The 24,426-nt window shown below is 40.2% G+C and overlaps 1 protein-coding gene across 1 annotated transcript in view; it reads left to right on the top strand.

The window, feature by feature from the left end:
• The window catches only part of ADAMTS12 (ADAM metallopeptidase with thrombospondin type 1 motif 12), a 178,984-nt gene that overhangs the window by 85,649 nt on the left and 68,909 nt on the right, over positions 1–24,426 (top strand). Inside the window, exon 4 of the mRNA XM_030466864.1 lies at positions 22,429–22,625. Coding sequence (XP_030322724.1) covers positions 22,429–22,625 — 197 coding nt within the window. The remainder of the gene's footprint in view (positions 1–22,428; positions 22,626–24,426) is intronic.

Raw genomic sequence — 24,426 nt, 5'->3', positions numbered from 1 at the left:
AAAAGGGTGCCCTGGTTGGCAAGGAGTAGACAGGACAGTTGCTGTGTGAAGTGAGTCTCTAGAGTGAGAATAGCTGAAGGAGCGGAGCAACAGTGTCTGTACAAAACTGTTTTTTAAGTATTTTGAATAGTGGCGTGGTGGCATAGTTCATTTAATGGGTGGCTAGAATGCTATTAACCTGTTTTAGAGAATAGTTATCTATTGTTTTTCTAAGGGTTATATCTCAGTGGAGGATTTTATTGAATCATTGTCTTGCTTTTGATGATTAACTTAATACTGCCAGAGGATTTTCTTAAGTTTTTCTGTCTGAAAGTGTACAGCATAAACTATTAGTCCTGGCTTTGTACAGTAAATTCCTTTGTTTAACTACTTGGAAGAGGGAGGGGAGACAGAGCCACCCTCTTTTTTTTTAAGAACATTATTGCCAATATAAGCAACCTTGCTTTCTGACGGAACTCCCGGTATGCGCTGTGTAGCTTCCATCTTTTAAAGAACAATGCTGACATTTTTTCAGTTTTTCTTAATCTTGTATTTAACCACATAATTTACTGCTCAGCTTAATTTGCTTAGTTCCTCAAAAATTCAGAGACAGTTACTCTTAGAACTGTAATTTCACACATTGAATTGTTGTAACTGAGATGAATTCAATGTTGAGGAGAGAGCATCTTTCTCCCTCCATCCCTCTGCTTTCATAAATAGGCTCTACTAGCCTGTTTAGAAAATGCATACCATAAAAAAGACCAAATAGCTACATTCAGTCAGAATGACCTCTATTTTAAAGCAGGAACAACAAGCAAACAGCCTGCAGGAGTACATGAAGTATCTTTCAGCGCTGGAACAGGGTGTGTTGAACTGAAAATTGAGTGCCTGCTTATGCAGACAGCAGGAGATTTAACATTTCAAGGATGGGAATCTGGGAAAGGAAGATACAATGAGCTCGTTTGGATGAAACAGTGGCTGCTAACCAGTATCAAGAGATTTTTTCCCACCCCAAACATGCATATTATATGACAGCAGAAAGCTGTAACTTTCAGGTTTAAGAAAGACTGCTGGGATGTTTGGTTTTTTTTCAGTTGCCATCTGGAGTTTGTTAGAGGGTAATCAAAGATAAGATAGACTTCTTTTAATTGTCATGTACCTTCCTTCTAAAACCAGAGAGATAAGTCTCCTTCAAATATAGGTATCCAACCTGTAACATACGAATTTAGGAATACTTCTCTGTTCATTTCACTTAGCTTTTCAAAATCCTGTTACTTCTAAACAATGCACAGGTGCAAATATGTAGCCATTGCTAAACAATAAAAAGGATTTGAGGGGCATTAGCACACGTTTACTATTCTGTTACACTTAGCATAATTTTTTTTACTAATTAGCATATTCTGCTCACTATTATTTGAATTTTAGGTTTTAGGGACACAAGATGAGAATTGAGTAGCCTAGCAGTTATATACTGGAGTTTAAGCTACTTATATTACAAGCTGGCACCTTTTAAAGTTAGTTGAGTAGAGCAGTCATTGTCAAAGGTGGATTCATCCCGTTCTAAGATGTCATCTTTGACTTTAGGGATGAATTTGCCTTGGGAGCTACCTAGTTGCTAGCAATAGAAATATTGATAGAGGAGAAAGGAATAAAATACTGTATTTTGTGTCATTCATCTTCACCATTTAAATGAGCATAGAGTTAAAAATAAAATTCTCCAAGTGCATCTGAAGTCTGTGCTGAACAGGGGCCAGAGAAATCTCAGTGTTGGCAGAGTGCTGGCACCTACTTTCCCAGTTCCTGATCCTTTTCCTATCTTCTCATTTTAACTGGAATTTAGCCTTCATTATTTCACTGTTTCACTAGATGCTATTGTACAGGAGGTAAGGGAGAAAAATGAGGAAACAGGAGGTTGTTAGAATGTGGTAATAGTACTTGTTGCCACCAAAAGACATCAGAAATGTGGTATGCTTCCTCACTCAGTAGATAAGTAAAAGTTTATGTTCTGTGGTAGGTCATTTTCCAGATGAAGTCTGTCAAAACTTAGGAAGGAAAAATAATACATTTTTAGTGGAATCTTTCTGTTCAGTCCCTGTGCCACTGGAAATATTTTCTATACCATGCTTGCTTATGGGATTTGCTTTCCTCTAGTTTAATGGGTAGACCCTTCTATTGTTGACTGAAAGTTTCCTGAAGCACCTACCAGATTGATCCAGACTGAATTTAGTTCAGCTTTTCTAACCATGTAATGTTTTAGGAGAATATATTCTTTGTGCTGTGCTTACAGCTTTCCTTATCAAATTGTCTGTGATGCTATTGCACTTTTTGAATGCTGCCAATGACTGGATAAACAAATGCTTTGGTAATGTAAATGTTAAATTGCTGCAGTATTGATTCAGTGAGAAATAGCAAGCTTTGAATTAAATTGTTAAATGTAGCATGCCATCCATTTCTCTTTTATAGGATAACACTAGCCTTGAACAGTTCTAAACCTTATTTCCAGAACTGGAATTGAAAACTCAGAAAGCTGAATTTAGAAAACATTTTTCCTGCAGGAGTTCAAAAATTTTCTCAGCACACATGACTTATTAGTGGAGTAATACTGGCAAAGCCATTCAGCCTTCAGCCTGGTTGGTGCTAGGATTCCCAGTCATTCTGAACTCTCTGTGAACTTGCAAGCAAGAAACTACAATTACCTTATTATTTCTGGGCAGATCACGGATTTCTTATTTTTCTGAGAAGTGCTGGTCTTGTACTGTGAAGCTAATGCAGTGACACGGGCTCAGTGTTCACAATTAGTTCTCTGAAGTCTGTGTGTCCCTGATGAGCCTTCTGCAGCCTACTGTCATATATGATCCACTTTAAACAGGTGTCTGAACACATGTTTTCTGTAGGAAAATCAGTGTCCTTGTCGTTTCTCTACTTCTTTCTTGGTGTTGGTGTTCTGCACTCAGTGCACATCATCTGCTCGAGCATGGATGCAATTTGTTTACTTGGAGAGACTCCTCTGGATCAATTGTACTTAAAAGGAGATTGTAAAAATCCTCTCAGCGTAGATTTTAGCTTTATGATTTGTAGGGAATGAGAGAAATTGCATAACTTAGGAGGTTGGAAGGTGTTTTTTTTCTATTAACCATCACTTCAGTCATCTTGTAGAGAACTATAAGCTGTCTTCTGTCTAGGGAAAAGTGGGACCATGTCTGGACTTACCCCACTCCATACATAATTACTTGGTAGCCTCTTCTGGGGAGCACAGATCCTATTTGGAACTCCTGATTACCTGCTGAGTGTAGAATGGAGTTCTCAACTCCAGTGGTGGATGCTTGTGTGGATCATTCTCATAATGAATTTTAGGCAATATTTAGTAGCTTGGAATGTTGTTTTTAGTAGATGCAGTTGCACTAGGCAGCAGTCTGCAGAGGGCATCTTTTGTAGTACAGGGTGTAATTTCTGATGCAGGTCTTTATGTCTGTAATGTTTTTGTTCACAGAAAACAAAGATCTGCCTTGACAAAGATTCAGTGAGCTATGGGGCTTACTGTATGGATTTGATTTGTTCTGAAGGACTTATAGGATGAGGTTTGTTCCTCAGTGTCATGGTTCTTACATAAAGATTTCCTGGATATATTGGCAAATAATTCTTATTTAATGTGTGCTGTTTCTGAACTGTGCTGAAAAAAAACTGTATGTAAATAACAGACTGGAGGGACAGTATTCACTTAAAGATCACGTAGAATTGCGTACACTATTTTTGTAGCAATGGATTGTCCAACAAAGGTAGGCATCCATCCTCATATAAGGAAAAAAAAAAAAAAAAAGGTGACTAGAAGATTGCTATGCTAAAGGGTATAGATAGTGTTTTCAATCAATGCCCTTAAATTCTGCCCTTGTTTGAAGACAGTGGAACCATTTTTTGCAAACCAAGGCTTCTAGATGAAAGAGCAAAAAACACAATATTGATGTTTTGTCATAACCTCTTCTACAATTTTTGCTTTTCTTCTATTCCAAATAGTCAACCTCAACTTAGTTCAGCAAGCAATACATAATCAGGTAGCTTACCTGAAAAAAATATGTATTCCTATCCTCTTTAACAACTAAAAGTGGTCTTTTACACCAAAATTAGACTTAAATCAGAAGTAAACTGTTCTAATCAGTTTCAAGAAACACTTCCCTCAAGTTAATCTTAGTGCAAAACAGGAAGTCCAAAGCCTTAATGTCCTATATTAATATCTTCCAAACAAAAAGTCATAATTTCATGCTGTATCTGGACTGCACTCATATTAATAAAAGGTCTTGTTTAATATTTTGCTCAGGTGTTTGAGTTGAAGCTGCAAATACAGAAGTTGCATTTTAAATACTTTTTAAACACAAAACACAGTTCCAGCCTGAGTTTTTCACTCTATGGAATTTAGAATTAGCAGCAAGTTTCTGACTCCAAAACAAGATGAATCAGATTCCTTCCCCTCTGATCTTCACTGTTGTCAGTTGAGCTCCCAGTCTGGATTCCCCTCAGCTCTGTGAAGGTTGGATTTAGACTGAACTCTCCTTTCAGGTGCTGCAGTTTTAGCAAGGGATCATTCCTGACAATTTCTATTTTATATAATCTCCAGGAAAACATTCACTGAGCCACATCCTGCTTTTATGGTATTTTCTTTTCTATGCCTGTTGCATCCTTTGCCCATTGTGAGGTTTTTCTGTCAGTCAGATCTTAATCAGAAGAGATGGAAGTAGAAGAGAAGGATGAAATTTCATCTGCCAGGATGGTAATGGGGAGGAAGGGACTAAAAAGCAGTTTCCTGCAAAGCCTGAGTCAGAAACATTGGCAGGCAGCTGAAAGCTGTCCAAGCAGAGAAAGCCTTAGCATTAGGGAATGGATTACTGAACACCCTCTTCTCCAGCTAATGGATGTAACCTCATTGTATCCATCATTGCCCATTTTTAGGATATTTTTTTCATTTTAAGCTAAAATCAGTCATACTATTTTATGATGTGTGTGAGCTGGATGTCTCTTTCAAAGGCAAACCCATCTGCATTTTTCTCTCTCTGATCCCATGTGTTTACATACCTTTGTAATTTCAAGGCTGCCTAGAGAGAGGAGAAGCCAGGGACTTTATGCAAATGAAAAATGAGATTGTAAATTGGAAAATAACTGAAGCTGAGGCTGTTGACAGGGCTTTGCTTGATTCTTTTTCTACAAGAGTGTGATTTTCAAAGCTCAAACTTCGCCACACTTCTTGTCATTTTCCTGTGGGAGCCCAGATAGCTCTTATCTGTGAATGATTCTGGCATAGTTTTCTCTAGGCAGCAAATCCTAGGGAGTGCAGTTAATTATAGCTGATGCTAGTGGTAAACCTCCAGCCTGTGCATGACAAAAATGGAAGTAAATAATTAGAATCATGACATCCAAATGGTTGTAGTGCATGTCGCAACCAGTCTCTGATAGGAATCTGGAATCGAAGGAAAAAGTCACTTTCAAAACCAAGAAGCATCCTGTAGCTCAGGCAGTGGTACTCATAAAGAGCTGAGAGTACCACAGGCAACCCCAGGACAGTGTCATCCTAACAGGACTGCTTGTGCAAGGTGCCTGGTGGTAGGAGTCTTTAACTTCTCATGTGCAAAGATGCATGCCATGGCTGGCCTGCCAGGTGAGAAGTGTCTGTATGTCATGTGCTCAGTTTCCTGCTCTTCTAGCAATCAGAAATGCATTGGTCAGCTCACCTCACCTGCAGGACAGAGTATCTGTCTGTCCCTGGTCTGCAGTTTCAGTGGCTGATGCCAGCGTACAGATGCCTCATCAGGCACAATGAAATCTGCTGTGCTGAGTTGCAGCAGGAGAACCTCCACAGTCATCATTCAAACCATCTTGAAGTTGTGAAATGTTACCAGGACCTGCTTCTAACACTGAGGCAGTACGTGTCTGAGATTTTAAAAACGTCATATTATCAATATTCATCTCAGTAATTCCCAGACTGTCCAGGCCCAGGACTGAGGGAGCAGTCCTCACCTTAGAGACCTGATCTTGCAGTGCTGTTTGCTGCAGAAGCACAGCAGGGTTAGGACTGAGGCTTTGAAGACTGTATTGCTCTAGTATCATCACGTGAAGTACAAGACATTTGTCCTTAACCAAGGACAAGAGGGCTTCTCAAAGTGCTAGCATGTTTTTTCTTTTAGCATGCTAATGGGATTGGTATATTTTAAATCAGTGGAGAAAGGGGATGGAAAAAACAACAGCTGATCCAGAAAAAGACCAAATGAATATTACTGCATAAGTCCAGAGATAAAAAGGTTATAGCATATGCAGCATTCTTAAAGATGTAGTATTGAACCTTGAAAGAATAGCATTTTTTTTCAAGATTAATTCCAGACTGTTCCTCTTCTGTCTTAGTAATCTGAATTTAAATCAAAATAATTAAAAGGCATAGCCTAACTGCCACTTCAAAGACCTATTCAGTAAATAGCCATTTCTTTTTACAACACAGATACCATACAGTAATTCAATTACAGTACTTTACATTTGAAACTGATAAACAAGTCAAGTTTATGGAATTATGCGTGAACTGTAATGGGTATTTTCCATGTATAACAAACTGCTGTGCCAGGAATGTTCACTTACTGATGGATGGTACATTCATGAGTACTTGGCCTTTGTCTTCAGACAGGTGCCTGGGGTGATGAGGAACAGAATTTCATTGACTTGAGGCTTGTAATCCAGTCCTGTCCAATCCCCCACCTTACTTTTAAGCCACCTGGCTTCTCATACTCCCTTCCTAATGAAAATAAGACGTGATAGCTTTGAGTGATATCTGGAAAACTTGCTGTGTTCTCTGTGGATCTGGAGGGAGGAAGTAAGGGAAAAAAAAAGTTGAAATTTAAATCCTGTAAATTTAATGTTTAAAGGTAAACATCTTGACTTACACACTCCATTAGAATAGCTAATTAGCTCTGTTATAAAATGAATGGCATTATGTATTAGTTTGCTGTTAGTTGCTCTCTGAGTATTACTGTCTATATGCATCTCTAGACTTATTTGTAATTTTTAGGCTTTTATGTAGTCAAACTCAATGGTAGGGGGTGAAAGTCAGAGATGCTTCTGGGTTTTCCCTTGCTCTTGGATTTTACCATGGAAACCTCTTTAGTATTTTTCTATATATTTCCAAGAAATCTGGAGATCCCAAGATGAGAGCAGGGCAGGCACAGTGAAGTCTGTAAGAGGTGAAACGTAAGTGCCAGCTTAGACAAGCTAGGAGGGTGTTCATTACTCTTAATGTTGGAAGCACAGTTCATTTTTATTTGCTTTACAATCATACTGTGTGATACACACAGTATATTTTATACCCTCTTGCAGGGGAAGGTGTGGAGGCAATTCTTCTTTCTAGAAAGACAGAAGTTCCTGAGCTTACAAGTATTTTATTGCTGTTTGGCACTGGAAAGCAGAGGGCACAGCTGAGCATCCCTGGTGTAGGAGAGGTTTCATGGGGCTGCAAGAGCTGCTGTGGTTGAAGGGCACTGGGAACACTGTTAGGCTGGCTGTGACAATATAAGGATCTCAACATAGATTGTTTTTCTTGATGGCTCTGGCATCATGACTTGAACCCTGTGATGTCTCAGCCAGTCTTCTGTGCCATGCCCAGTGTGTTGCAATGGTTTCTGATTTGTCCTGTGCAAATTTACCTTTAGCTGAACTAACAAGCTGGACTTATTGTAGAATGAAAGAGCTGGAAAATTCCTGACAGTGAAAACACATAAAATGGAAAATACAAATACCAAATTTGGGTTTAAACTTTGCTTTACTGGCAGCCCAGGACAAGGGTTTTCAATAGGCTTTTGAAGTATTTGGAGAGCACTGATTAGTGTCTTTCTTTTTAGCTTTTAAAATTCCTTTCTGTCCTGCTAGTGCACAGTATCTCTTAACTGTGTGTTGGGGGAAAAGGGAAAAATAATGTGTTTATAACCAAAAGCTAAATAAATTTTGTATACAGAAATTTATATAAGGAACACTAAAGGACTGTCTGTTCAGCACCTCGGATGATTGAAAAAGTTTTGTTGAAAGGGTATGAGTGGTACTCGTAATACTTTATATTAGGTTTTAGAGTCTTTTTCTTCTACCTCCTTCTCCCTCCGAGTGTTTTGATAAACATTTTTATGATACATTTAAGTTGATGTGGCTTCCATGTACAGTAGGTAATTCTATGGCTGACATAGAGCATAAAGTCTAGTAAGTTTTGAAAAAGATGAGGTTATGTCTTTTATGTTAGCAAACCTAAGCTAAGATGTAGAAAAAAGGGAAAGTATAATCTAGTTTATTTTCTTAATATTCTCCTGTTTTTCTGTATTATAAATCCGGATTCCAAGGTAGCTAAGACACAATTTTAAAATTATTGATTATAAGACTGGGAAATTCTCATTGTTAATGCTAGTGAAATAACCCCATGAATATTGTAATGGATGCCTCATTAAACTATATGTTAATGCATCCTGCTACATTTTTGCTTAGCTATTTCGGACCTTGAATCAAATTATTTCTTAAACAGTCAGTTCTGCAAATACTAAGACAAAGATTTGTTGAGAACTTTTTTTTTTTTTTTTTTTTAATGGCACCTGTTTTATAGAATCATAGAATTGGCTGGGTTAGAAGGGACCTCAGAGATCATCGAGTCCAACCCTTGAACCACCGTTGCGGTTGCTAGACTATGGCACTGAGTGCCACATCCAGTCTCTTTTTAAGTATCTCCAGGGATGGAGAATCCACCACTTCAGTGGGCAGCCCATTCCAATGCCTGATCACTCTCTCCGTAAAGAAATTCTTTCTAATATCTAACCTAAACTTCCCCTGGCACAACTTAAGACCATGCCGTCTTGTCTTGTTGAAAGTCATCTGGCAAAAGAGACCAACCCCCACCTGGCTACACCCTCCTTTCAGGTAGTTGTAGAGAGCAATGAGGTCTCCCCTGAGCCGCCTCTTCTTTAGGCTGAACAACCCCAGCTCTCTCAGCCTCTCCTCATAGGGTCTGTGCTCGAGTCCCTTCACCAGCCTGGTTGCCCTCCTTTGGACCTGCTCCAGGGCCTCGATATCCCTCCTGAACTGGGGGGCCCAGAACTGAACACAGTACTCGAGGTGTGGCCTCACCAGGGCTGAGTACAAGGGCAGAATCACTTCCTTGGACCTGCTGGTGATGCTGTTCCAGATACAGGTCAGGATGCCATTGGCTTTCTTGGCCACCTGGGCACACTGCTGGCTCATGTTCAGCTTCCTGTCAATCCAGACTCCCAGGTCCCTTTCTGCCTGGCTGCTCTCAGCCACTCTGTCCCCAGCCTGTAGCGCTGCATGGGGTTGTTGTGGCCAAAGTGCAGGACCCGGCACTTGGCCGTGTTAAACCTCATCCCATTGGAATCAGCCCAACTCTCCAGTCTCTCCAGGTCCCTCTGCAGAGCCCTCCTGCCTTCCAGTTGATCCACACTCCCCCCCAGCTTAGTGTCGTCTGCGAATTTGCTGATGATGGACGCAATCCCCTCATCTAAATCATCAGTGAAGATATTGAACAGAACTGGGCCCAACACTGATCCCTGGGGGACACCACTAGTGACCGGCTGCCAACTGGATGCAGCCCCGTTCAGCACCACTCTCTGGGCCCAGCCCTCCAGCCAGTTCCTAACCCAGCACAGGGTGCTCCTGTCCAAGCTGCAGGCTGACAGCTTTTTCAGGAGGATGCTGTGGGAGACGGTGTCCAGGTAGACCACATCCACAGCCTTCCCCTCATCCACCAGTCGGGTCACCTGATCATAAAAGGAGATCAGGTTGGTCAGGCATGACCTGCCCTTCCTAAACCCGTGCTGGCTGGGTCTGATTATTAAACATTGTTTAAGCACAGGACTTGGTAAAGCTTGGACATGAAATTAGCTATTTATGTCTCGTGCTTTATAGTTGGATTAGTATGCTACAGGTGGAGAATTCTCTCAAATCCAGTCTTGAAAAGGTTTTTTCAGCTGAATTCTTGCCTTATTTTCACATCTGGATATTTTAAAATAGGAGACTCTGTCTTCTTGAAATTTACCCAAGGTTTCTGTGGTGGCAGTGCCAAAGAATACAGGAATTCCAGCGGTTTCAGCTGTGTTTTTGCACTTTCCTCTGAGTGTGGGAATCCCATAACCTCTGTTGACATATTAAAAGAGACTGTTTGAAACATCTCACAGTTTAACCTGTACGTTTTGGAAGCTGAGCTAGAAACTATTATTTTTTAGAAATATGAGCATATCTGAGTAATTGAATGATAAAAATAGCCTGAAAATACTTAACCAATGCCAGAATGTGTAGCAAAAACCTGACATACTGCACATGTAGAATAGCTACAAGGGCAAGCAGCTTATATCATGAATAGATATTTCTTCAGTATCTCTTCTTGAAATATCTTGTTTGAAAGATGCCAGTGGTATTCCAAACACTATGTATTCTGGTTTACAACATTATTTTTTATATCACAGAATCAGCTGGCTTGAAAGGTGAGTGCTCAGCTGCTATTCATTCTTGTAGTCTGACTCTGTAGATACTGGCAAACACTGTTCCTACAGGATAAGACTACATTTGTACTAATAAATGAAATACTTCTATATTCTTTAATACTACTGCCAAGTTACATGGAATAGTCTGTACGCATACATTAAATTTTCTCTGCTTCCTGAACAGAGTGGACAGATCCTGATTCATAACCTATCTCCACTCCTTTGCCATGCACAGGAATTGGCTGAGGACGCATTTTTTGGCCCTTACTGAGGTCATGCTGGGAACCATCCGCTTTAACAGTGTAGGCAGACAAATTCCAATGGAGCAAGTTCTTGGATTTTTTTTGTGAAAAGAGAGAACTTAAGATGATGATGCTTCAGGAGTGGTGTTATATGTGGTACACAAAGAATGTATCACCTGGAGAGAAACCAAGTTAGTGGTGGGTGCTCTGTGCCCTGGAAGAGCATCTCTCCTGTTCAGCAAGGCTGCTGAACAAGGATGGCTTAGAAATGTGAGGATGCCAATCACAGAAAGCTGATGATGCCAGTATTTTATAGCTGAAGGTCAAGTATGATTAAGGCAGTTGTATTAGAGTAGTGGAGTTCCTTGTCACTCCAAAATATAAAGATCAGATGGGAGTGTATGATAATTGACTCTCCATATGGGGATAGGGTAGTGAGTTTTCAGGAGTGATTTCTGCTTGCAGCTGCCAAGGTCTGACTAGGGGGGATTGGTCATTTGAGTTTTATGGTATTTCTTTTAATTATTTTAAGGTGTCAAAGTTAATCTGTGACTAGCTTCAGCTGACTTGACTCTACATTTTTGATGACAGAAAAAGCAGGCTGAAAAATAATCTTGCAGCTCTGGACAGTGTTCATATGTCAGAATATCACTTTCCCAGTTAGTTGACTCTACAGCTATTGAGACAGAATAACAGAATCAGAGGATTGTTCTGGTTGGAAAAGGCTTTTGACTCCAACCATAACCTCACTCTAGCAACCATTAACCTAGCTTTACCAAGTCCTGTGCTTAAACGATGTTCCTTTAAACATCTATATATCTATACATCTTTTATACAGCTGCAGAGATGGTAATTCAATCAACTCACAGGGCAGCCTATTTCTAGTGTTTAATTACCCTTTAATTAACCTCTTCAGGTTTCTTCTAATATCTAATCTAAACCATCTCTGGTGCAGTGATCTTGAGATCATTTCCTCTTCTCCTGTTGCTTGTTACTTGGGAGAAGAGACCAACACCTACCTGGCTACAACCTCCTTTCAGGTAGTTGTAGTGAGTGATAAGATCTCCCCACAGCTTCCTTTCCTCCTGGCTAAATGAGCCCAGTTCCCTCAGCTGCTCTTCATAAGATTTGTGCTCTAGACCCTTCCCCAGCTTTGTTGTTCTTCTCTGGACATGCTCCAGTCTCTCAGTGTCCTTCTTGGAGTGAAAACTGAACATAGAATTCAAGGTGCAGCCTCACCATTGCTGAGTACAGGGGAACAATCACTTCCCTACTCCTGCTGACCACTGCTTGTATTTCTGATACTAGTCAAGATGCTGTTGGCCTTCTTGGCCACCTAGGCAAATACTGTCTCATAGTCAGCTGCTGTTGACCAATACCCCCAGGTCCTCTAGGCAGCTCTCCAGCCACTCTTCCCCAAGCCCCATGTGGTATTGTACAGGGTTGTTCTGACTTGAGTGCAGAACCTGTCACTTGGCCTTGCTAAACCTCATACAATTAGCCTCAGTCCCATCAATCCAGCCAGGTCCCTCTGCAGAGCCTTCGTACTCTCAGGCAGATCAACACTCCTGCCCAGCTTAGTGTCATCTGCAAATTTACCAAGAGTGCACTGTATCCCATGATCCAGATCATTGCTAAAGATACTAAAGAGAACTGGCCCCAGCAATAATCCCTGGGGGAATTAAACTGGTGACTGTCAGCCATCTGGATTTAAATACATTCACCACAACAATTTGGGCCCAGCCATCCAACCAGTTTTTTACCCAGCAAAGCATACACCAGTTTAGGTCATGTGTAGCTGATTTCTCCAGGAGAAATCTGTAGGAAACAGTGTCAAAGGCTTTACTAATATCTCGGTAAACAACATCTGCAGCTGAAGGGGTCCACTAAATTGGTCACTTGTCGTATAGGTTTGTTAAGCTAGACCTGTCTTGCATGCAGACAGACATTTAAATGTTGTTGTAATGTACAGTTCTTGTTAATTTGGAAGGTTCTTTGTGAGGGTGCTGCTATGAGCTGGAGCAGGTTTGCAGCCCCCTGGGGGGGGGGGCTGCATCCTGTTTTGAGAGCACCCAACAGGCTGAGGAAACACAGGACTGGTGGCATCTCATGGCTGCTCTGTCCTGCATGCGTGTGTTTGCCTCTGACTTCCTATCCCCCCATGATAGGAGACAGGAGCAGCTGGACCCAGCTAAGATGACTAGATGACTAGTTTTGCTGTACTTAATGAAGGGCAGCCATGAGCCAGAGAGGAGTTTCTGTGGTTTACAAATTGGCTCTTGGAGGCCTAGAAGAGGGTCTTAAACTTACATGACATTTCTGATCCTGCATGAAAGAGCATAAACAGGCAAAAAAGTGCTGGGCACATTGGTTTTGTGGTGATGGTTGATAGTACAAAGGGGGTTTTGTAAAGAGTATCTGTGTGGAGGGAGTCCTCCATCAGCTGTTGCAAGGCTGAAAAAGCCAATATGGGCATTCTCTGTATAGGTGTACAGAACACTCTTTCTGGCTGCTACCTGTCCTCTATAAAGAGGTGCAAATCTTGAGGAGCTTGCACTGAGCTGAGTAAGACTGCAAGTAGGAAGACAGGCCACTTGTTTTCCCTCTAGGGGAATTCTTAACTCTCCCTTTCTGCTCTGCAGCTGCTTATCCCTGATAAAACTGCAGGATGCTGATATCCTGGCTGAAGGATGGACCAGTATGGAAGGAAGCAATGTTATGGACCAGAGAATGATCTTATACTGAAATGGTATTGTGAATTCAAATATATAAGTATAGATAAGCTACCTCAATGGCTTTTGCCCAAGAAGAATGGCTCTCCATCTCTGTGGTACAGCACCCAGCCTGCTGCTGGGTTCACAAGTTTATTGAAGTCCAGGAGGTGGAGACCCCTTTCAGCTGCATCTTGATTCCCTGTTGTGGCTGGTTGCAAGCTATACAGCTTGAAAATTCTGTTGCTGTCTTGTCCCAAGCACATGCAAAGAGCAAACCTTCCGTCTAAATCACATATACAAACATCAGTAGTCCTTTCATATCCTTTGGCTCTTCCAGCATGGTTTTGCTTTTTTTCTGGCACCTTTTCTTGCGTTATCTTCAGCCTGTAGCCAGTTTTTTCTTTCTTCATTATTACATGTAGGAATATGTATAATAGAAATTTTTGGAGGCCGATTCAAGAAGTTCTGGATACTATTCAGTTAACAATGCTGGAAGCAGATCAACCCTGACTGTGTGCAGACACATACTTCAAGATGCCACTTTCAGTTATTTGCACTAATATTGCATGAGTGAATTTTCATATAGATATGCAAAAAAAAAATCTTAATAAAGCGAAGATTTTTAAATTCTCATTTGCATCATAATGGCTCCCCAGTACTGCATTTCTTTGTCATTTCTTAGGACAACAGTTTTTAAATTATTTGGTAATTTATTAAGACATAGACAGAATTTATTGGGAATTTTCCATCTGCAACTCGGTTTTACAGTGAGATGTAGCCTGTTTAGGATGATACTTGTTTTCATAAATGAAAACAGCAAGTTAAATTGTTTTCAGTTGCCCTTTTACCAAGTGCTAGATGGATTCATAGAAAAGTCACCTTGTTCTCCTAATCCGTAACATTGATGGTTTTACCAAAATATGAGAAGCCAGACACTGTAGTTACTAAGTGAATGAGCATGGAAAGTTCAAATGACATTGAGTAATGTCCTCCTAGAAAAGCATCTTATGCAGCTGTATTTTTTTTTCTTTTACTCATTGAGTAAAACCCCCAAAATTTTCAGGCAGAAGGAAAATCATGGCTGCAGAATGCAGGCATCTCCAAGTGTAGGTGTCCCTCATGAAGTTGTTTTTTTTATACCTCCTAATGCTTGTGGCCCAGAACATTTATCATTCCATCCTTCCACTCTAAGTGGTTATAAGCAGCTGACACAGTCAGCAGCAGCATCTGATTGTGCATCAGTCATCACAGGTCCAATTTCAGCTTTCTTCTGCATTAGAGTGGTGTGACTCCACTTCATGGTTTTGACAGCAAGAATGCTAAAGCTAAACATATCTTGCACAATTGTAAGCTTTCTTTCTCTGTGCTTGTTTGTGTAGGGACTTGGATGTTGTAAGTAAGGAGAATTATGTTACTGAATAGCTGTAGTAGTTTCCTGCGTAAACCATGATTCACACACAGAAAGCATTTGTGTGATTTAGCTTAACCTGTTTAGGAAATTTGTACAAAAAGAGCAAGGTTGGTTAATTATTCCATTTTAAATTCAAATTCTTTCTTCCTTGTTTTACAACAGTTTTTCCATATAGAATGTGAGCCCTTACTGTTTCATTGTTAGCATTGAGGATTAGTTTTGTTATGGATATTTGTACCCAGCCTTTCCCTTTTTTAGTCTATGGTTGGATTTACGTATACTTTTTTGTGCTGTTACTATTATTAATGATGATTACATATGTTTATTATACAACTACTACTTCAGTTTATAGATGTCTTGAAGAACTCACCCCAGAACTATACTCCTTTTATTTATACTTATACTAAAGGCATGCCTAGAACAAACATAAAGTGAAGATTCTAGGAGACTCATTTGAGTTGGAAGACACCTCAAAGACCATATAATTCCAATCATCCTGCCATGGGCAGGGACATCTCCCAGTAGACCACGCTGATAAAAGCCCCCTCCAATATGGCCTGGAACACTTGTACAGATTGGTGTAGAAGCTTCCCTGGGCAACTTGTTCCAGTGTCTTGCCACCCTCACACTGAAGAATTTCTTCCTAATGTCTTGTAAAAAGTCCCCCTTCCAACCTCAATTCTCTCAGCCTATATCGATAGAGGTGCTTCAGCCCTCTAATCATCTTTGTGGCATGCTCTGAAATCACTCCAACAGCTCTTTGACTTCCCTGTGCTGGGGGCTCCAGAACTGGACACAGTACTCCAGGTGGGGTCTCATGAGACCTGAGTAGAGGGGAGAGAGGGGCCACATTTTTTTTTTTTTTTTATGCAACCCAGGATACAGTTGGCTTCTGGTCTGCAAGCACACATTTCTCTCTCATGTTAAGCTTCTCATTAACCAACACTCACAAGTCCTTCTCCTCAGTGCTGCTCTCAATCCATTTTCCATCCAGCCTTGATTTGTGCTTGGGTTTGCCCTGACTCAGGTGCAGGATGTTGCACTTACTTTTATTGAACTTCATGAGGTTCCATGGGCCCATGTTGTCCCTCCAACAAATCACGGTGATTGAAGTCCCTAGTGAGGATCAGGGCTTGTGTAGTATAATGTAGCAAGTTCTGAACAGTGTGGAATTTATTAATCCAGCTTCCCTAGCAGCATTCATACCTTGTATCTGGAGATGTCACGTTTTGTCTGTGAATAATACAGAGTGGTAAAAATGAAAGTTCTCTTGTGCAAAGAGAAAAGAGGTGAGGATTGAAACTGAGGAAATAAATTGGTACTACTATGTTTTGCCTGACAGCCTTCAGTTGTAGGCCATATTCTTCTCTTACAGGATTTTCCTGGCATTTTCACCTTGTTTACTCAGTGCCTTGCTTTGTTTCCAAACATGTTGAAAGGTGACTGTGTGCAGTTAGCACCTTGAGGTCCCCTTATGTTGCTCAGTGTGCTGCGCTCTTCCTTGAACAGCACCAGCAGTAAACAAAGGTGGAAAAAAAAGATCTTGATAAAGAAATTTCACATAATGCATTTAAGTGAGTTTGTATCAGTTCCTTGAGGGCAAAAAGTAGAAATTAAGAAAAAAACCCTAATTAAGCAATATTTTGAGTGGATGGATTGTTGAAGGCAAAGAAAAACTTTCATGTTTTTTATGATGAGACTATTGATACTAGTTCTAAAATATCAAAAAGCTCTTTCTTAGTAGGGGCTAGCAAATTAGAATGCAGTTCTGTTGTCAGCTAATGAAATATGAAATTGATTTGCCAGAAGATAGAATACATATGGAAACGTTCAGCTTTAACATGTACTGGAAAAGTTTGTACAATAGTATTTTTCATATAAACATGAGACTTTCAGCTAACTTAAAATCTTACCTTGTAGATGACAGTTAAAAGTTCTGTATGGTGTTGAATTTTTATGGATGATTTCAGGGGCATAATTATTTTTCACTGAAAGCAATTTGGATTTTGATTTCAAAACCGAACCCTTTTGCTGAAGTTCATCAGCCATTTCTAACTAGAAGCTGACAAAATACTGTCATCTACACCACTTCTCCTTGTTATGTAGTAATGTGTAGCTGGATATCACATATGAATTAGGAACATTGTGTGACTTGTTTCACTAAATCAGTTTCTCTAATAAAAGCCTCACATCTGCAAAATTATCGCCCACAACAGATATAAACTTCTGAGTATTACTGCTTGAATTTCTTGCAGTTTGCTATCTGAATTTCACAGAAATTACAGGAATCACAGAAAGTTAGGGGTTGGAAGGGACCTCAGAAGATCATCTAGGGCAACCCCCCTGCCAGAGCAGGGTCACCTATAGCAGGTTACATAGGAATGTGTCCAGGTGGGGTTTGAATGTATCCAGGGAAGGAGACTTCATAACTTCACTGGCAGCCTGTGCCAGTGCTCTGTTACCCTCACAGTGAAAATTTTTTTTCCTTATATTTATGTGGAACCTCCTGTGCTCAGGTTTATACCCATTGCCCCTTGTCCTATCCTTGGACATAACTGAGAAGAACCTGGCTTCATCCTCCTGGCACTGGCCCTTTACATATTTATAGACATTAATGAGATCACCCCTCATTCTCCTCTCTCCAAGCTGAAGAGCCCCAGATCCCTCAGCCTTTCTTCATCAGGGGGATGTTCCACTCCCACAGTCATCTTGGTCACACTGCACTGGACTCTTTCAAGCAGTTCCCAGTCCTTCTGGAACTGAGGGGCACAGAACTGGCCACAGTATTCCAGTTAGAGCCTCACTAGGGCAGAGGAGAGGGGGAGGAAAACCTCTCTTGTCCTGTTAGCCACAACCCCTTCTAATGCACCCCAGGATGCCATTGGCCTTCTTGGCCACCAGGGCACATTATTGGCTCATGATCATCCTTCCATCCACCAGCACCCCCAAGTCCCTTTCACCTATGCTGCTCTCCAGCAGCTTAGTCCCCAACCTGTGTTATTCTTTCCCAGCTATAAGACTTTCCACTTGCCCTTGTTGTAATACATTATATTTCTCCCTGCCCAATTCTCCAGCCTCTCTAGGTCCCTCTGAATGGCAGCACAGCCTTCTGGGGTGTCAGTCACCCCACTCAGTTTTGTGTTGTCAGCAAACTTGCTGAGAAGACACTGTCCCATCATCAAGGTCATTAACGACGATGTTGAACAAGACTGGACCCAGCACTGGTCTCAAGCTGGACTCTTCACCATTTATCACCACTCTTTGGGCTCTATTGTGTATCACTTTCTTAATCCATCTTGCTATCCATTCTTCTATGCCACATTTTCTGAGCTTCCTTAAGAGGATGTTGTGGGAGACTGTGTCAAAAGCCTTGCTAAGGTGAAGGTAGACTACATCCACTGATCTCCCTGCATCTACCCATTCAGTCACAACATCATAGGAGGCTGTCAAGCATTATACCTTGGTAAATCAATTAGATTAGTCAAGCATTATAGATGCAAGATTAGTCAAGCATTATACCTTGGTAAATCCATGCCTCCTGATAACCTTCTTCTCCATGTGCTTGGAGATGATCCCCAGAATGAGCCACTTCACCATGTTTCCAGGGATGAAGGTGGGGCTGACTGGTCTGTAATTGTCTGGATCTCTCTTTTTGCCCTTTTTGAAGACTAGACATTGGCTTTCCTCCAGTCCTCAGGCACCTATCCTGTTTGCCATGCTCTCTTAAAAACGATGGAGAGTGGTAGGGCAATAACATCAGCCAGCTCTCAACACTCTTGGGTGCATCCTATCTGTGCCCACTTGTGAATAGTCAATAACTGATCTCTAACTCAATCTAAACCAACTAGTGGAGAATCTTCCCCCCTCAAGTCTTTCTCTTTTATATCTGGGGTCTGGAGTTCACAAGGGCTGGTCTTAGGAGTAAAGACTGAAGCAAACAAGGCATGCAGCAACTCTGCCTTCTCTTCATCTTCTGTTATCAGGGCTCCCACCCCGTTCAGCAGTGGGCCCACATTTTCCTTATTCTTTCTCTTACTACTCCTATATTTGAAGAAGCTCTTCTTGTTTTCTTTTACTTCCTTTGCCAGTTCTAGTTCTATTTGCTTACCAGCCTTTTTTAAACTTAGTCTTAGGCTATCCTGGGTATACTTTGAGGACTCCCTTCATTTCTGTTCCTAAGGACTCCTTCACTATACCAACCTGAGTTGTAAACCTTTCTCAAAAATACAAGGAAACCTTCAGGGTTTAAGTGGAGTGTCCTGTGCTCAGCAGTTACAAAGAAGGAGTATGGGGAAGGAGGCCTTTTTTAGACAGCACTATATGTTACTGGGTCTCAGACCATCCATTATTTCTTGGGTATTCCTGAACTGGTAAATTCCTGGTTAAGATTTCAATTTCTGGACAAAAGGATACCTGGGGTTTCTCAGCAATTCTGAAATCACTTGTAACTCTGTGCTAATTAAAGGTAAAATCAAGGTGAGATTATTTTATTTCAGAATGAAAGCTTAACAGAGACAGTGATCATTTGGAGAGACATAAAAGCAGTAGAATCACACTGTATAGCTTCCTTTATGTTAGCATAGCCTCAGGATGTTCTTCTCTGCTTCATCTAACTAAAAAAAACCTGCTAAGAGGCTTGAAACATTGGGGATCCAGTCCTTAGATGGTCACCTTTTCAGGTTAGATCCCTGTGCTGGAGGGGATCAGTCATGAGTTTTTCTGCAGAATTCTCTTGTTACCTGGCATTAATAATCACAGCTCAGATCTCTTGTTAGCTTTTATGTGATACATGCTTTACCAGGACTCCAAACATTTACCTGAAGGATGTTCACTGTAGCAATCTGTATGACTTAAAATATTTATACCTGCAGTGCTTTCGTCTATATAGACAATAAACAAAACTCTTCGCTAGAGGTGGATGCAAGAGCCTGACAGGTGAGTGATGTTTTATTTCACTGTAAACAAATCACTTAACCAAAAGGCTCAACATAATCTTTTGTTCAAGTAGATGTCTTCAGCAGAAAACCCTTAAAAATGTAGAGAATGAGGACTGTTCTTAATAGAAAGGAGAATGCTGAAAAGCATGCACATGTACTGAAGAGACTAATGCAAGCAGCTCACAAATATCTCTGATAGAGCAAACTATAGCAGTAAAGGAACAAACATTAGGGGAAATAGCAGGAGTGATGCTGCAGCCTGGTTTAGTGGGGTTAGAATTGAGGTTATAGTAATGATAGTCTATTTCCCTTCTCTTAAAACGTGCCTTCCCAACAAAAAAAACAAACAAAACCAAATAAAGTATGTACCTTTTTTTTTTTTTTTTTTTTTTTTTTTTTTTTTTTTTTTTCTCACAAATTGAATTCTTTCATGTAGACAAGAAGCTATTTTTCCAAGCAGCTCATTCTTCATCAGTAAGATACAAAAATATATGTCCTTCTTTGAATCCCATGGCTTGGTGGGAAAACAACTTTCTTTACTGACTAATGTTTTTTTCCCAGGTGATATATGCAGGACAGAGCCTGGTAGAGTGGGTGCACAGGATGATACCAACCAGTGATTTGGGTTAGTAAGCACAGAGGAAATAAATGCTCTTGGACTTCTTATTATGACAGTGTAAGGACAGTAAAAATTAGAATCATACATCTTTTAAAAATATATTTACACTGTTTAAAACTTTTCTTATATTCAGTAATTTTTTATGCTGTTTGTCTTACTAAGCAGTTAAAAATATTAAGGTCCTTTGTCCCTCAAAAGTAGTATTTTCAGCATCTTTTAAAATGTGAATGCTAGTTCATGCAAAAAGAAATTTACTTACATTATTTATTATTTATGTATTTATACTGTCAGAACTCTACAATATAGAATGCTTGACATTCTGCAATATTAATTCAGCTTCAAGCAGTATACTTTACATGGTGGTTTGCAGAGGTACAGGTTTCCATGTAGCAAAACAAGCCTGGTGTGGTAGTTAGAAGGTTCGTATGCCTTCTTGGTGTTCTGTGTCTGGTGCTGTCTGAAATCCTGAACTGGTACTGCAGTACAGTGCTAACTGGTCACAGCATGTGTCAGCTAATGGAGCTGCTGTGTACTGCACACTTGTGCATTGCAGCACAAGTTCTGAATGTTTAATGTGGCTGCTGTAGTTTTGGTTATTAATATGACATATTTTAAATTCTAAATTTTATTTTTATGACAGCATTTCCTTCTCCAGGCATCTTTCAGACTGACCTCAGAGAACTCATTTTCAAAAACTGTTGCATCTTCTGTTGCACATATGCAATAATCCAGATACTTTTCACCTTTTATGCCAGGAGATTTATTAAACACTTCATTATAGTCCAGTGGTGACACACATTGTAGGCACACAAGACATCATGTTACATCCTGGCTGGACTTATGTCCTCTAAAGGGTGAACATCATGCCCATGACAAAAGGATAACAGATCTTCTGCAGCTGTGAACACAAGATTTGGGATGTGACTGACAGGGGGATGTCAGTCTGGGTAACTAGCCCTCAGTACTTAGAAGTTCTGGGAGAAGGAGGTAACACTGTGCAACTGTTTCCTGCTGCACAGTAATAAGGCTTATGCAGGACAGGCTGTAAACACTTAAAGGCAGAAGCTGTCTTTCTGGGCTCTGAATTTTCCCCATTTGGAACAAGGACATCCTCTTCCATGAATGAGATGCCAAGGCATGATTGCAGCATCTGTAATAGCAACAAGTGCTTCTGATCCTTCCTAGAACTCAGGGAATCTCTACCATGGAAGTGTTTCTCTGGCTTCTAAGTTGGCAAAATGCCACCAGATGCTGTCAAAATGGCATCTCACTACTTTTTCAGTTGTGGGGGTATTTATATGGACAAAGATGTCAACAGAGTCAGATGGTATTCAAGTGTAGAATGAGTGGAGAGTAATAAAACCCACTGCACAGTTGCAAGCAACTCTACAGATCAAATAAGCATTCTCAGAAGGATTTAGATGCACAGATCCCAAAATTATAGTGGAAGCACTAGGCGTAGGTGGCCTGTCAGTCAGACAGTGTGATGGTAGCTGAGGAGCCCGGAGCCTGCAGCATGCCCACCTTGTGGTTATTTTCCATACAGCTAACAAAAGGTTCATGGATGTACCAGGTCTGAATGTGTTATCCTGCTGAGAGTAAGAGCTGCCTATGGAGCAAGCATATCCTTTGTATTAAACTATGAATTGGTTATTAATCACCAACTGGTTAATTAATCCCCAGAGAGTTTGGAGCCAAACCGCAGAAGAGAAGTTCCTTGCAAATGGCATTCCCATTAATTTTTCTTTTAGCTTGGCACTATCCTGCACCTTAATCTGAGAAATTTGAGTAGGGGTGACCTATGGATGTTCAGTTCATCTGGGGGCAGTGTTTAGAATGTTGCTGGGCAGGGCCCTCAGCAATCTGTTGACACTTTGGAGTTGGTCCTGCTGAGGATCAGGTAGGTAGCAGCCTGAAGCCCCTTCCAGCCAAACCATCCTGTGGTTCTGGGTTTCTGCCATTCTGCCTGCTAGCATTACAGCCATACACTTCAAATATTTTCAGTTTAGCACTGTTTCTTACTCCTCCAGATACCATCAGCTTTTACAAACAGCAGCAGCAGCAGAGGGAGAGATGGCAACAAAATCATACGACTCTCAGGAAGGTTTCTCGGCGCTCTGTGAGCAAGGAGCGGTGGGTGGAGACACTTGTGGTTGCAGACAGTAAGATGGTTGAATATCATGGAAGTGATCACGTGGAGTCATATATCCTCACTATAATGAATATGGTATGTGCAGTGTTTCCTTCTTTTAGGTAGATGAATGAAGAAAATTTTTACTTGATTATGTTACTGATCACCTTGAAACAAGTATATAACATTGTTCACTAAAAGAAATGTAGTATTCATACATATTCATTGAAACTCTGTATTTTAAAGTATTTTTACCTTATATTTTGCATAGGCACATTTTTTCTCTGGATTGAAAATGAGAGAAATTTCCTAGCTATAAATGATAGAACTAGTTTTCTTTCCACTGAAGTTCCTTGACTACCCTGGACTTGGTAATCTCAGGTTGGTAGCTACAGCAGCAGAGAGAAATTCTGTAGTTTTAGGTATATTAATTCTTTCCCATGCCTGTAGGTGAGAAAGGCACAAAAGTGAAAGTGGTTGTAGTTTAGCAAGAGCTAAATTAGCAGTGGTTTACTATTTTGGTCACAAAACAAAGTAAGCAAAACATGTAAGCTTTTATGTAGAAAGTTGACTCTGTCTCAGTTAAAAGCAGCACAGCTGTTTTTTCCAACAACTATCCTGCCTATGATAGAAAGTCCAGGTTGAAAAAAAAAAAAAAAAAGGTTTAACTTTAAATGTTTCAAAAGTTTCAAAATTTAAGTTTACCTGGGAAAAGCAGTAGCATTTGAGACTGCCTATAGATATGTCTTCTGCTATTATTTGTATCATAGCAGTATTGACCTTGGAGAGTCTATTGAGGGTATCTTCTATGTCTTTATCATGGTACATGTATAATACATGTGAAATTAATCACAGTGTAATTCTAGCCATGGTAACCGATTTGTCCCTTATGTTTAGACAGTATGTTCCTCAGTGTTCCCCAAGCAGTCTGACTGGATACTGAGGCAATGATCCTGATTAAACATACACAAAACTGGTTTGAGCACGTGAGATTTTGTCCACAAAGGAAAAATATTTGGAATAAAACTCTATCATGATCCCATTGAGGAGCAAACAAGTCAACAGTTTCTCTGCAATATGTACCTGAGATGGTAGGATTACTCACAGTGATTTGATTTGATTTGATTTGGCAGTCTTAATAGCTTGAAAAAGGCTCATATCAAAATCAGACCTTTGAAAACACAATGTTCATTTCATTTTGGTAATTTCTCCTTTAACAGTCTTCTCCAAAACAGCTTTGATCCATTCATATTTTTTACAGTATATGGCATAGGTCACATATATTTAGGTTATGAATGGTTACTCTTGTGATTCCTTCTGGCTCATTCAACTTAAAATGATATTTATGAAATTTTATTGGTGTCAAGTTTTTGCTGAGTTTAGTTCTTGATCTTTTTTATGTGGATTTTTAAAAATTGTCTCAACATCTTTGCTTTAGTTCTATCATTATCTTCTGTGCCGTGAAAACAGAGGAGTACCCATCATGTAACTGATTTCTCTTTGCCCAGTACTGACTAATTTTTGCTCGTTTTTTGTGGTAGAAGCTATTTCTTGTAAATTCAAAACAAGATGATTTGATTTGAGTTGAGCTGGGGTTTTTTTCACACTGAATGTACCTCTCCAACAGTGTGACATGACTCTAGATGTTGCTAGCATTTCTAGATATTCTGCTAGTATTTTTTAAGAACCCTGAAGTTCATGAAAGGGAAGTGGACATAAAATAGTCTTGTGTGCTTTTGCTCTTCAGCTTATTAAGTTCTGCCAAATCCTGTGTCATTTGTTGCACTTCAGTAAATTTTCAGTTAAGTTCATTGAAGATTTAAAAATCAAAACAACACCACAACCTCAAGATGAACACTGTGGTTGAAGTATCTTTTGTATTTTCTCTGTGAAGTCC

This window comes from Calypte anna, chromosome Z (assembly GCF_003957555.1).
Source record: "Calypte anna isolate BGI_N300 chromosome Z, bCalAnn1_v1.p, whole genome shotgun sequence".
NCBI lineage: Eukaryota > Metazoa > Chordata > Aves > Apodiformes > Trochilidae > Calypte > Calypte anna.
The sequence above is the reverse complement of the archived record's forward strand: the minus strand, read 5'-3'. Positions and strand labels throughout refer to the sequence as shown.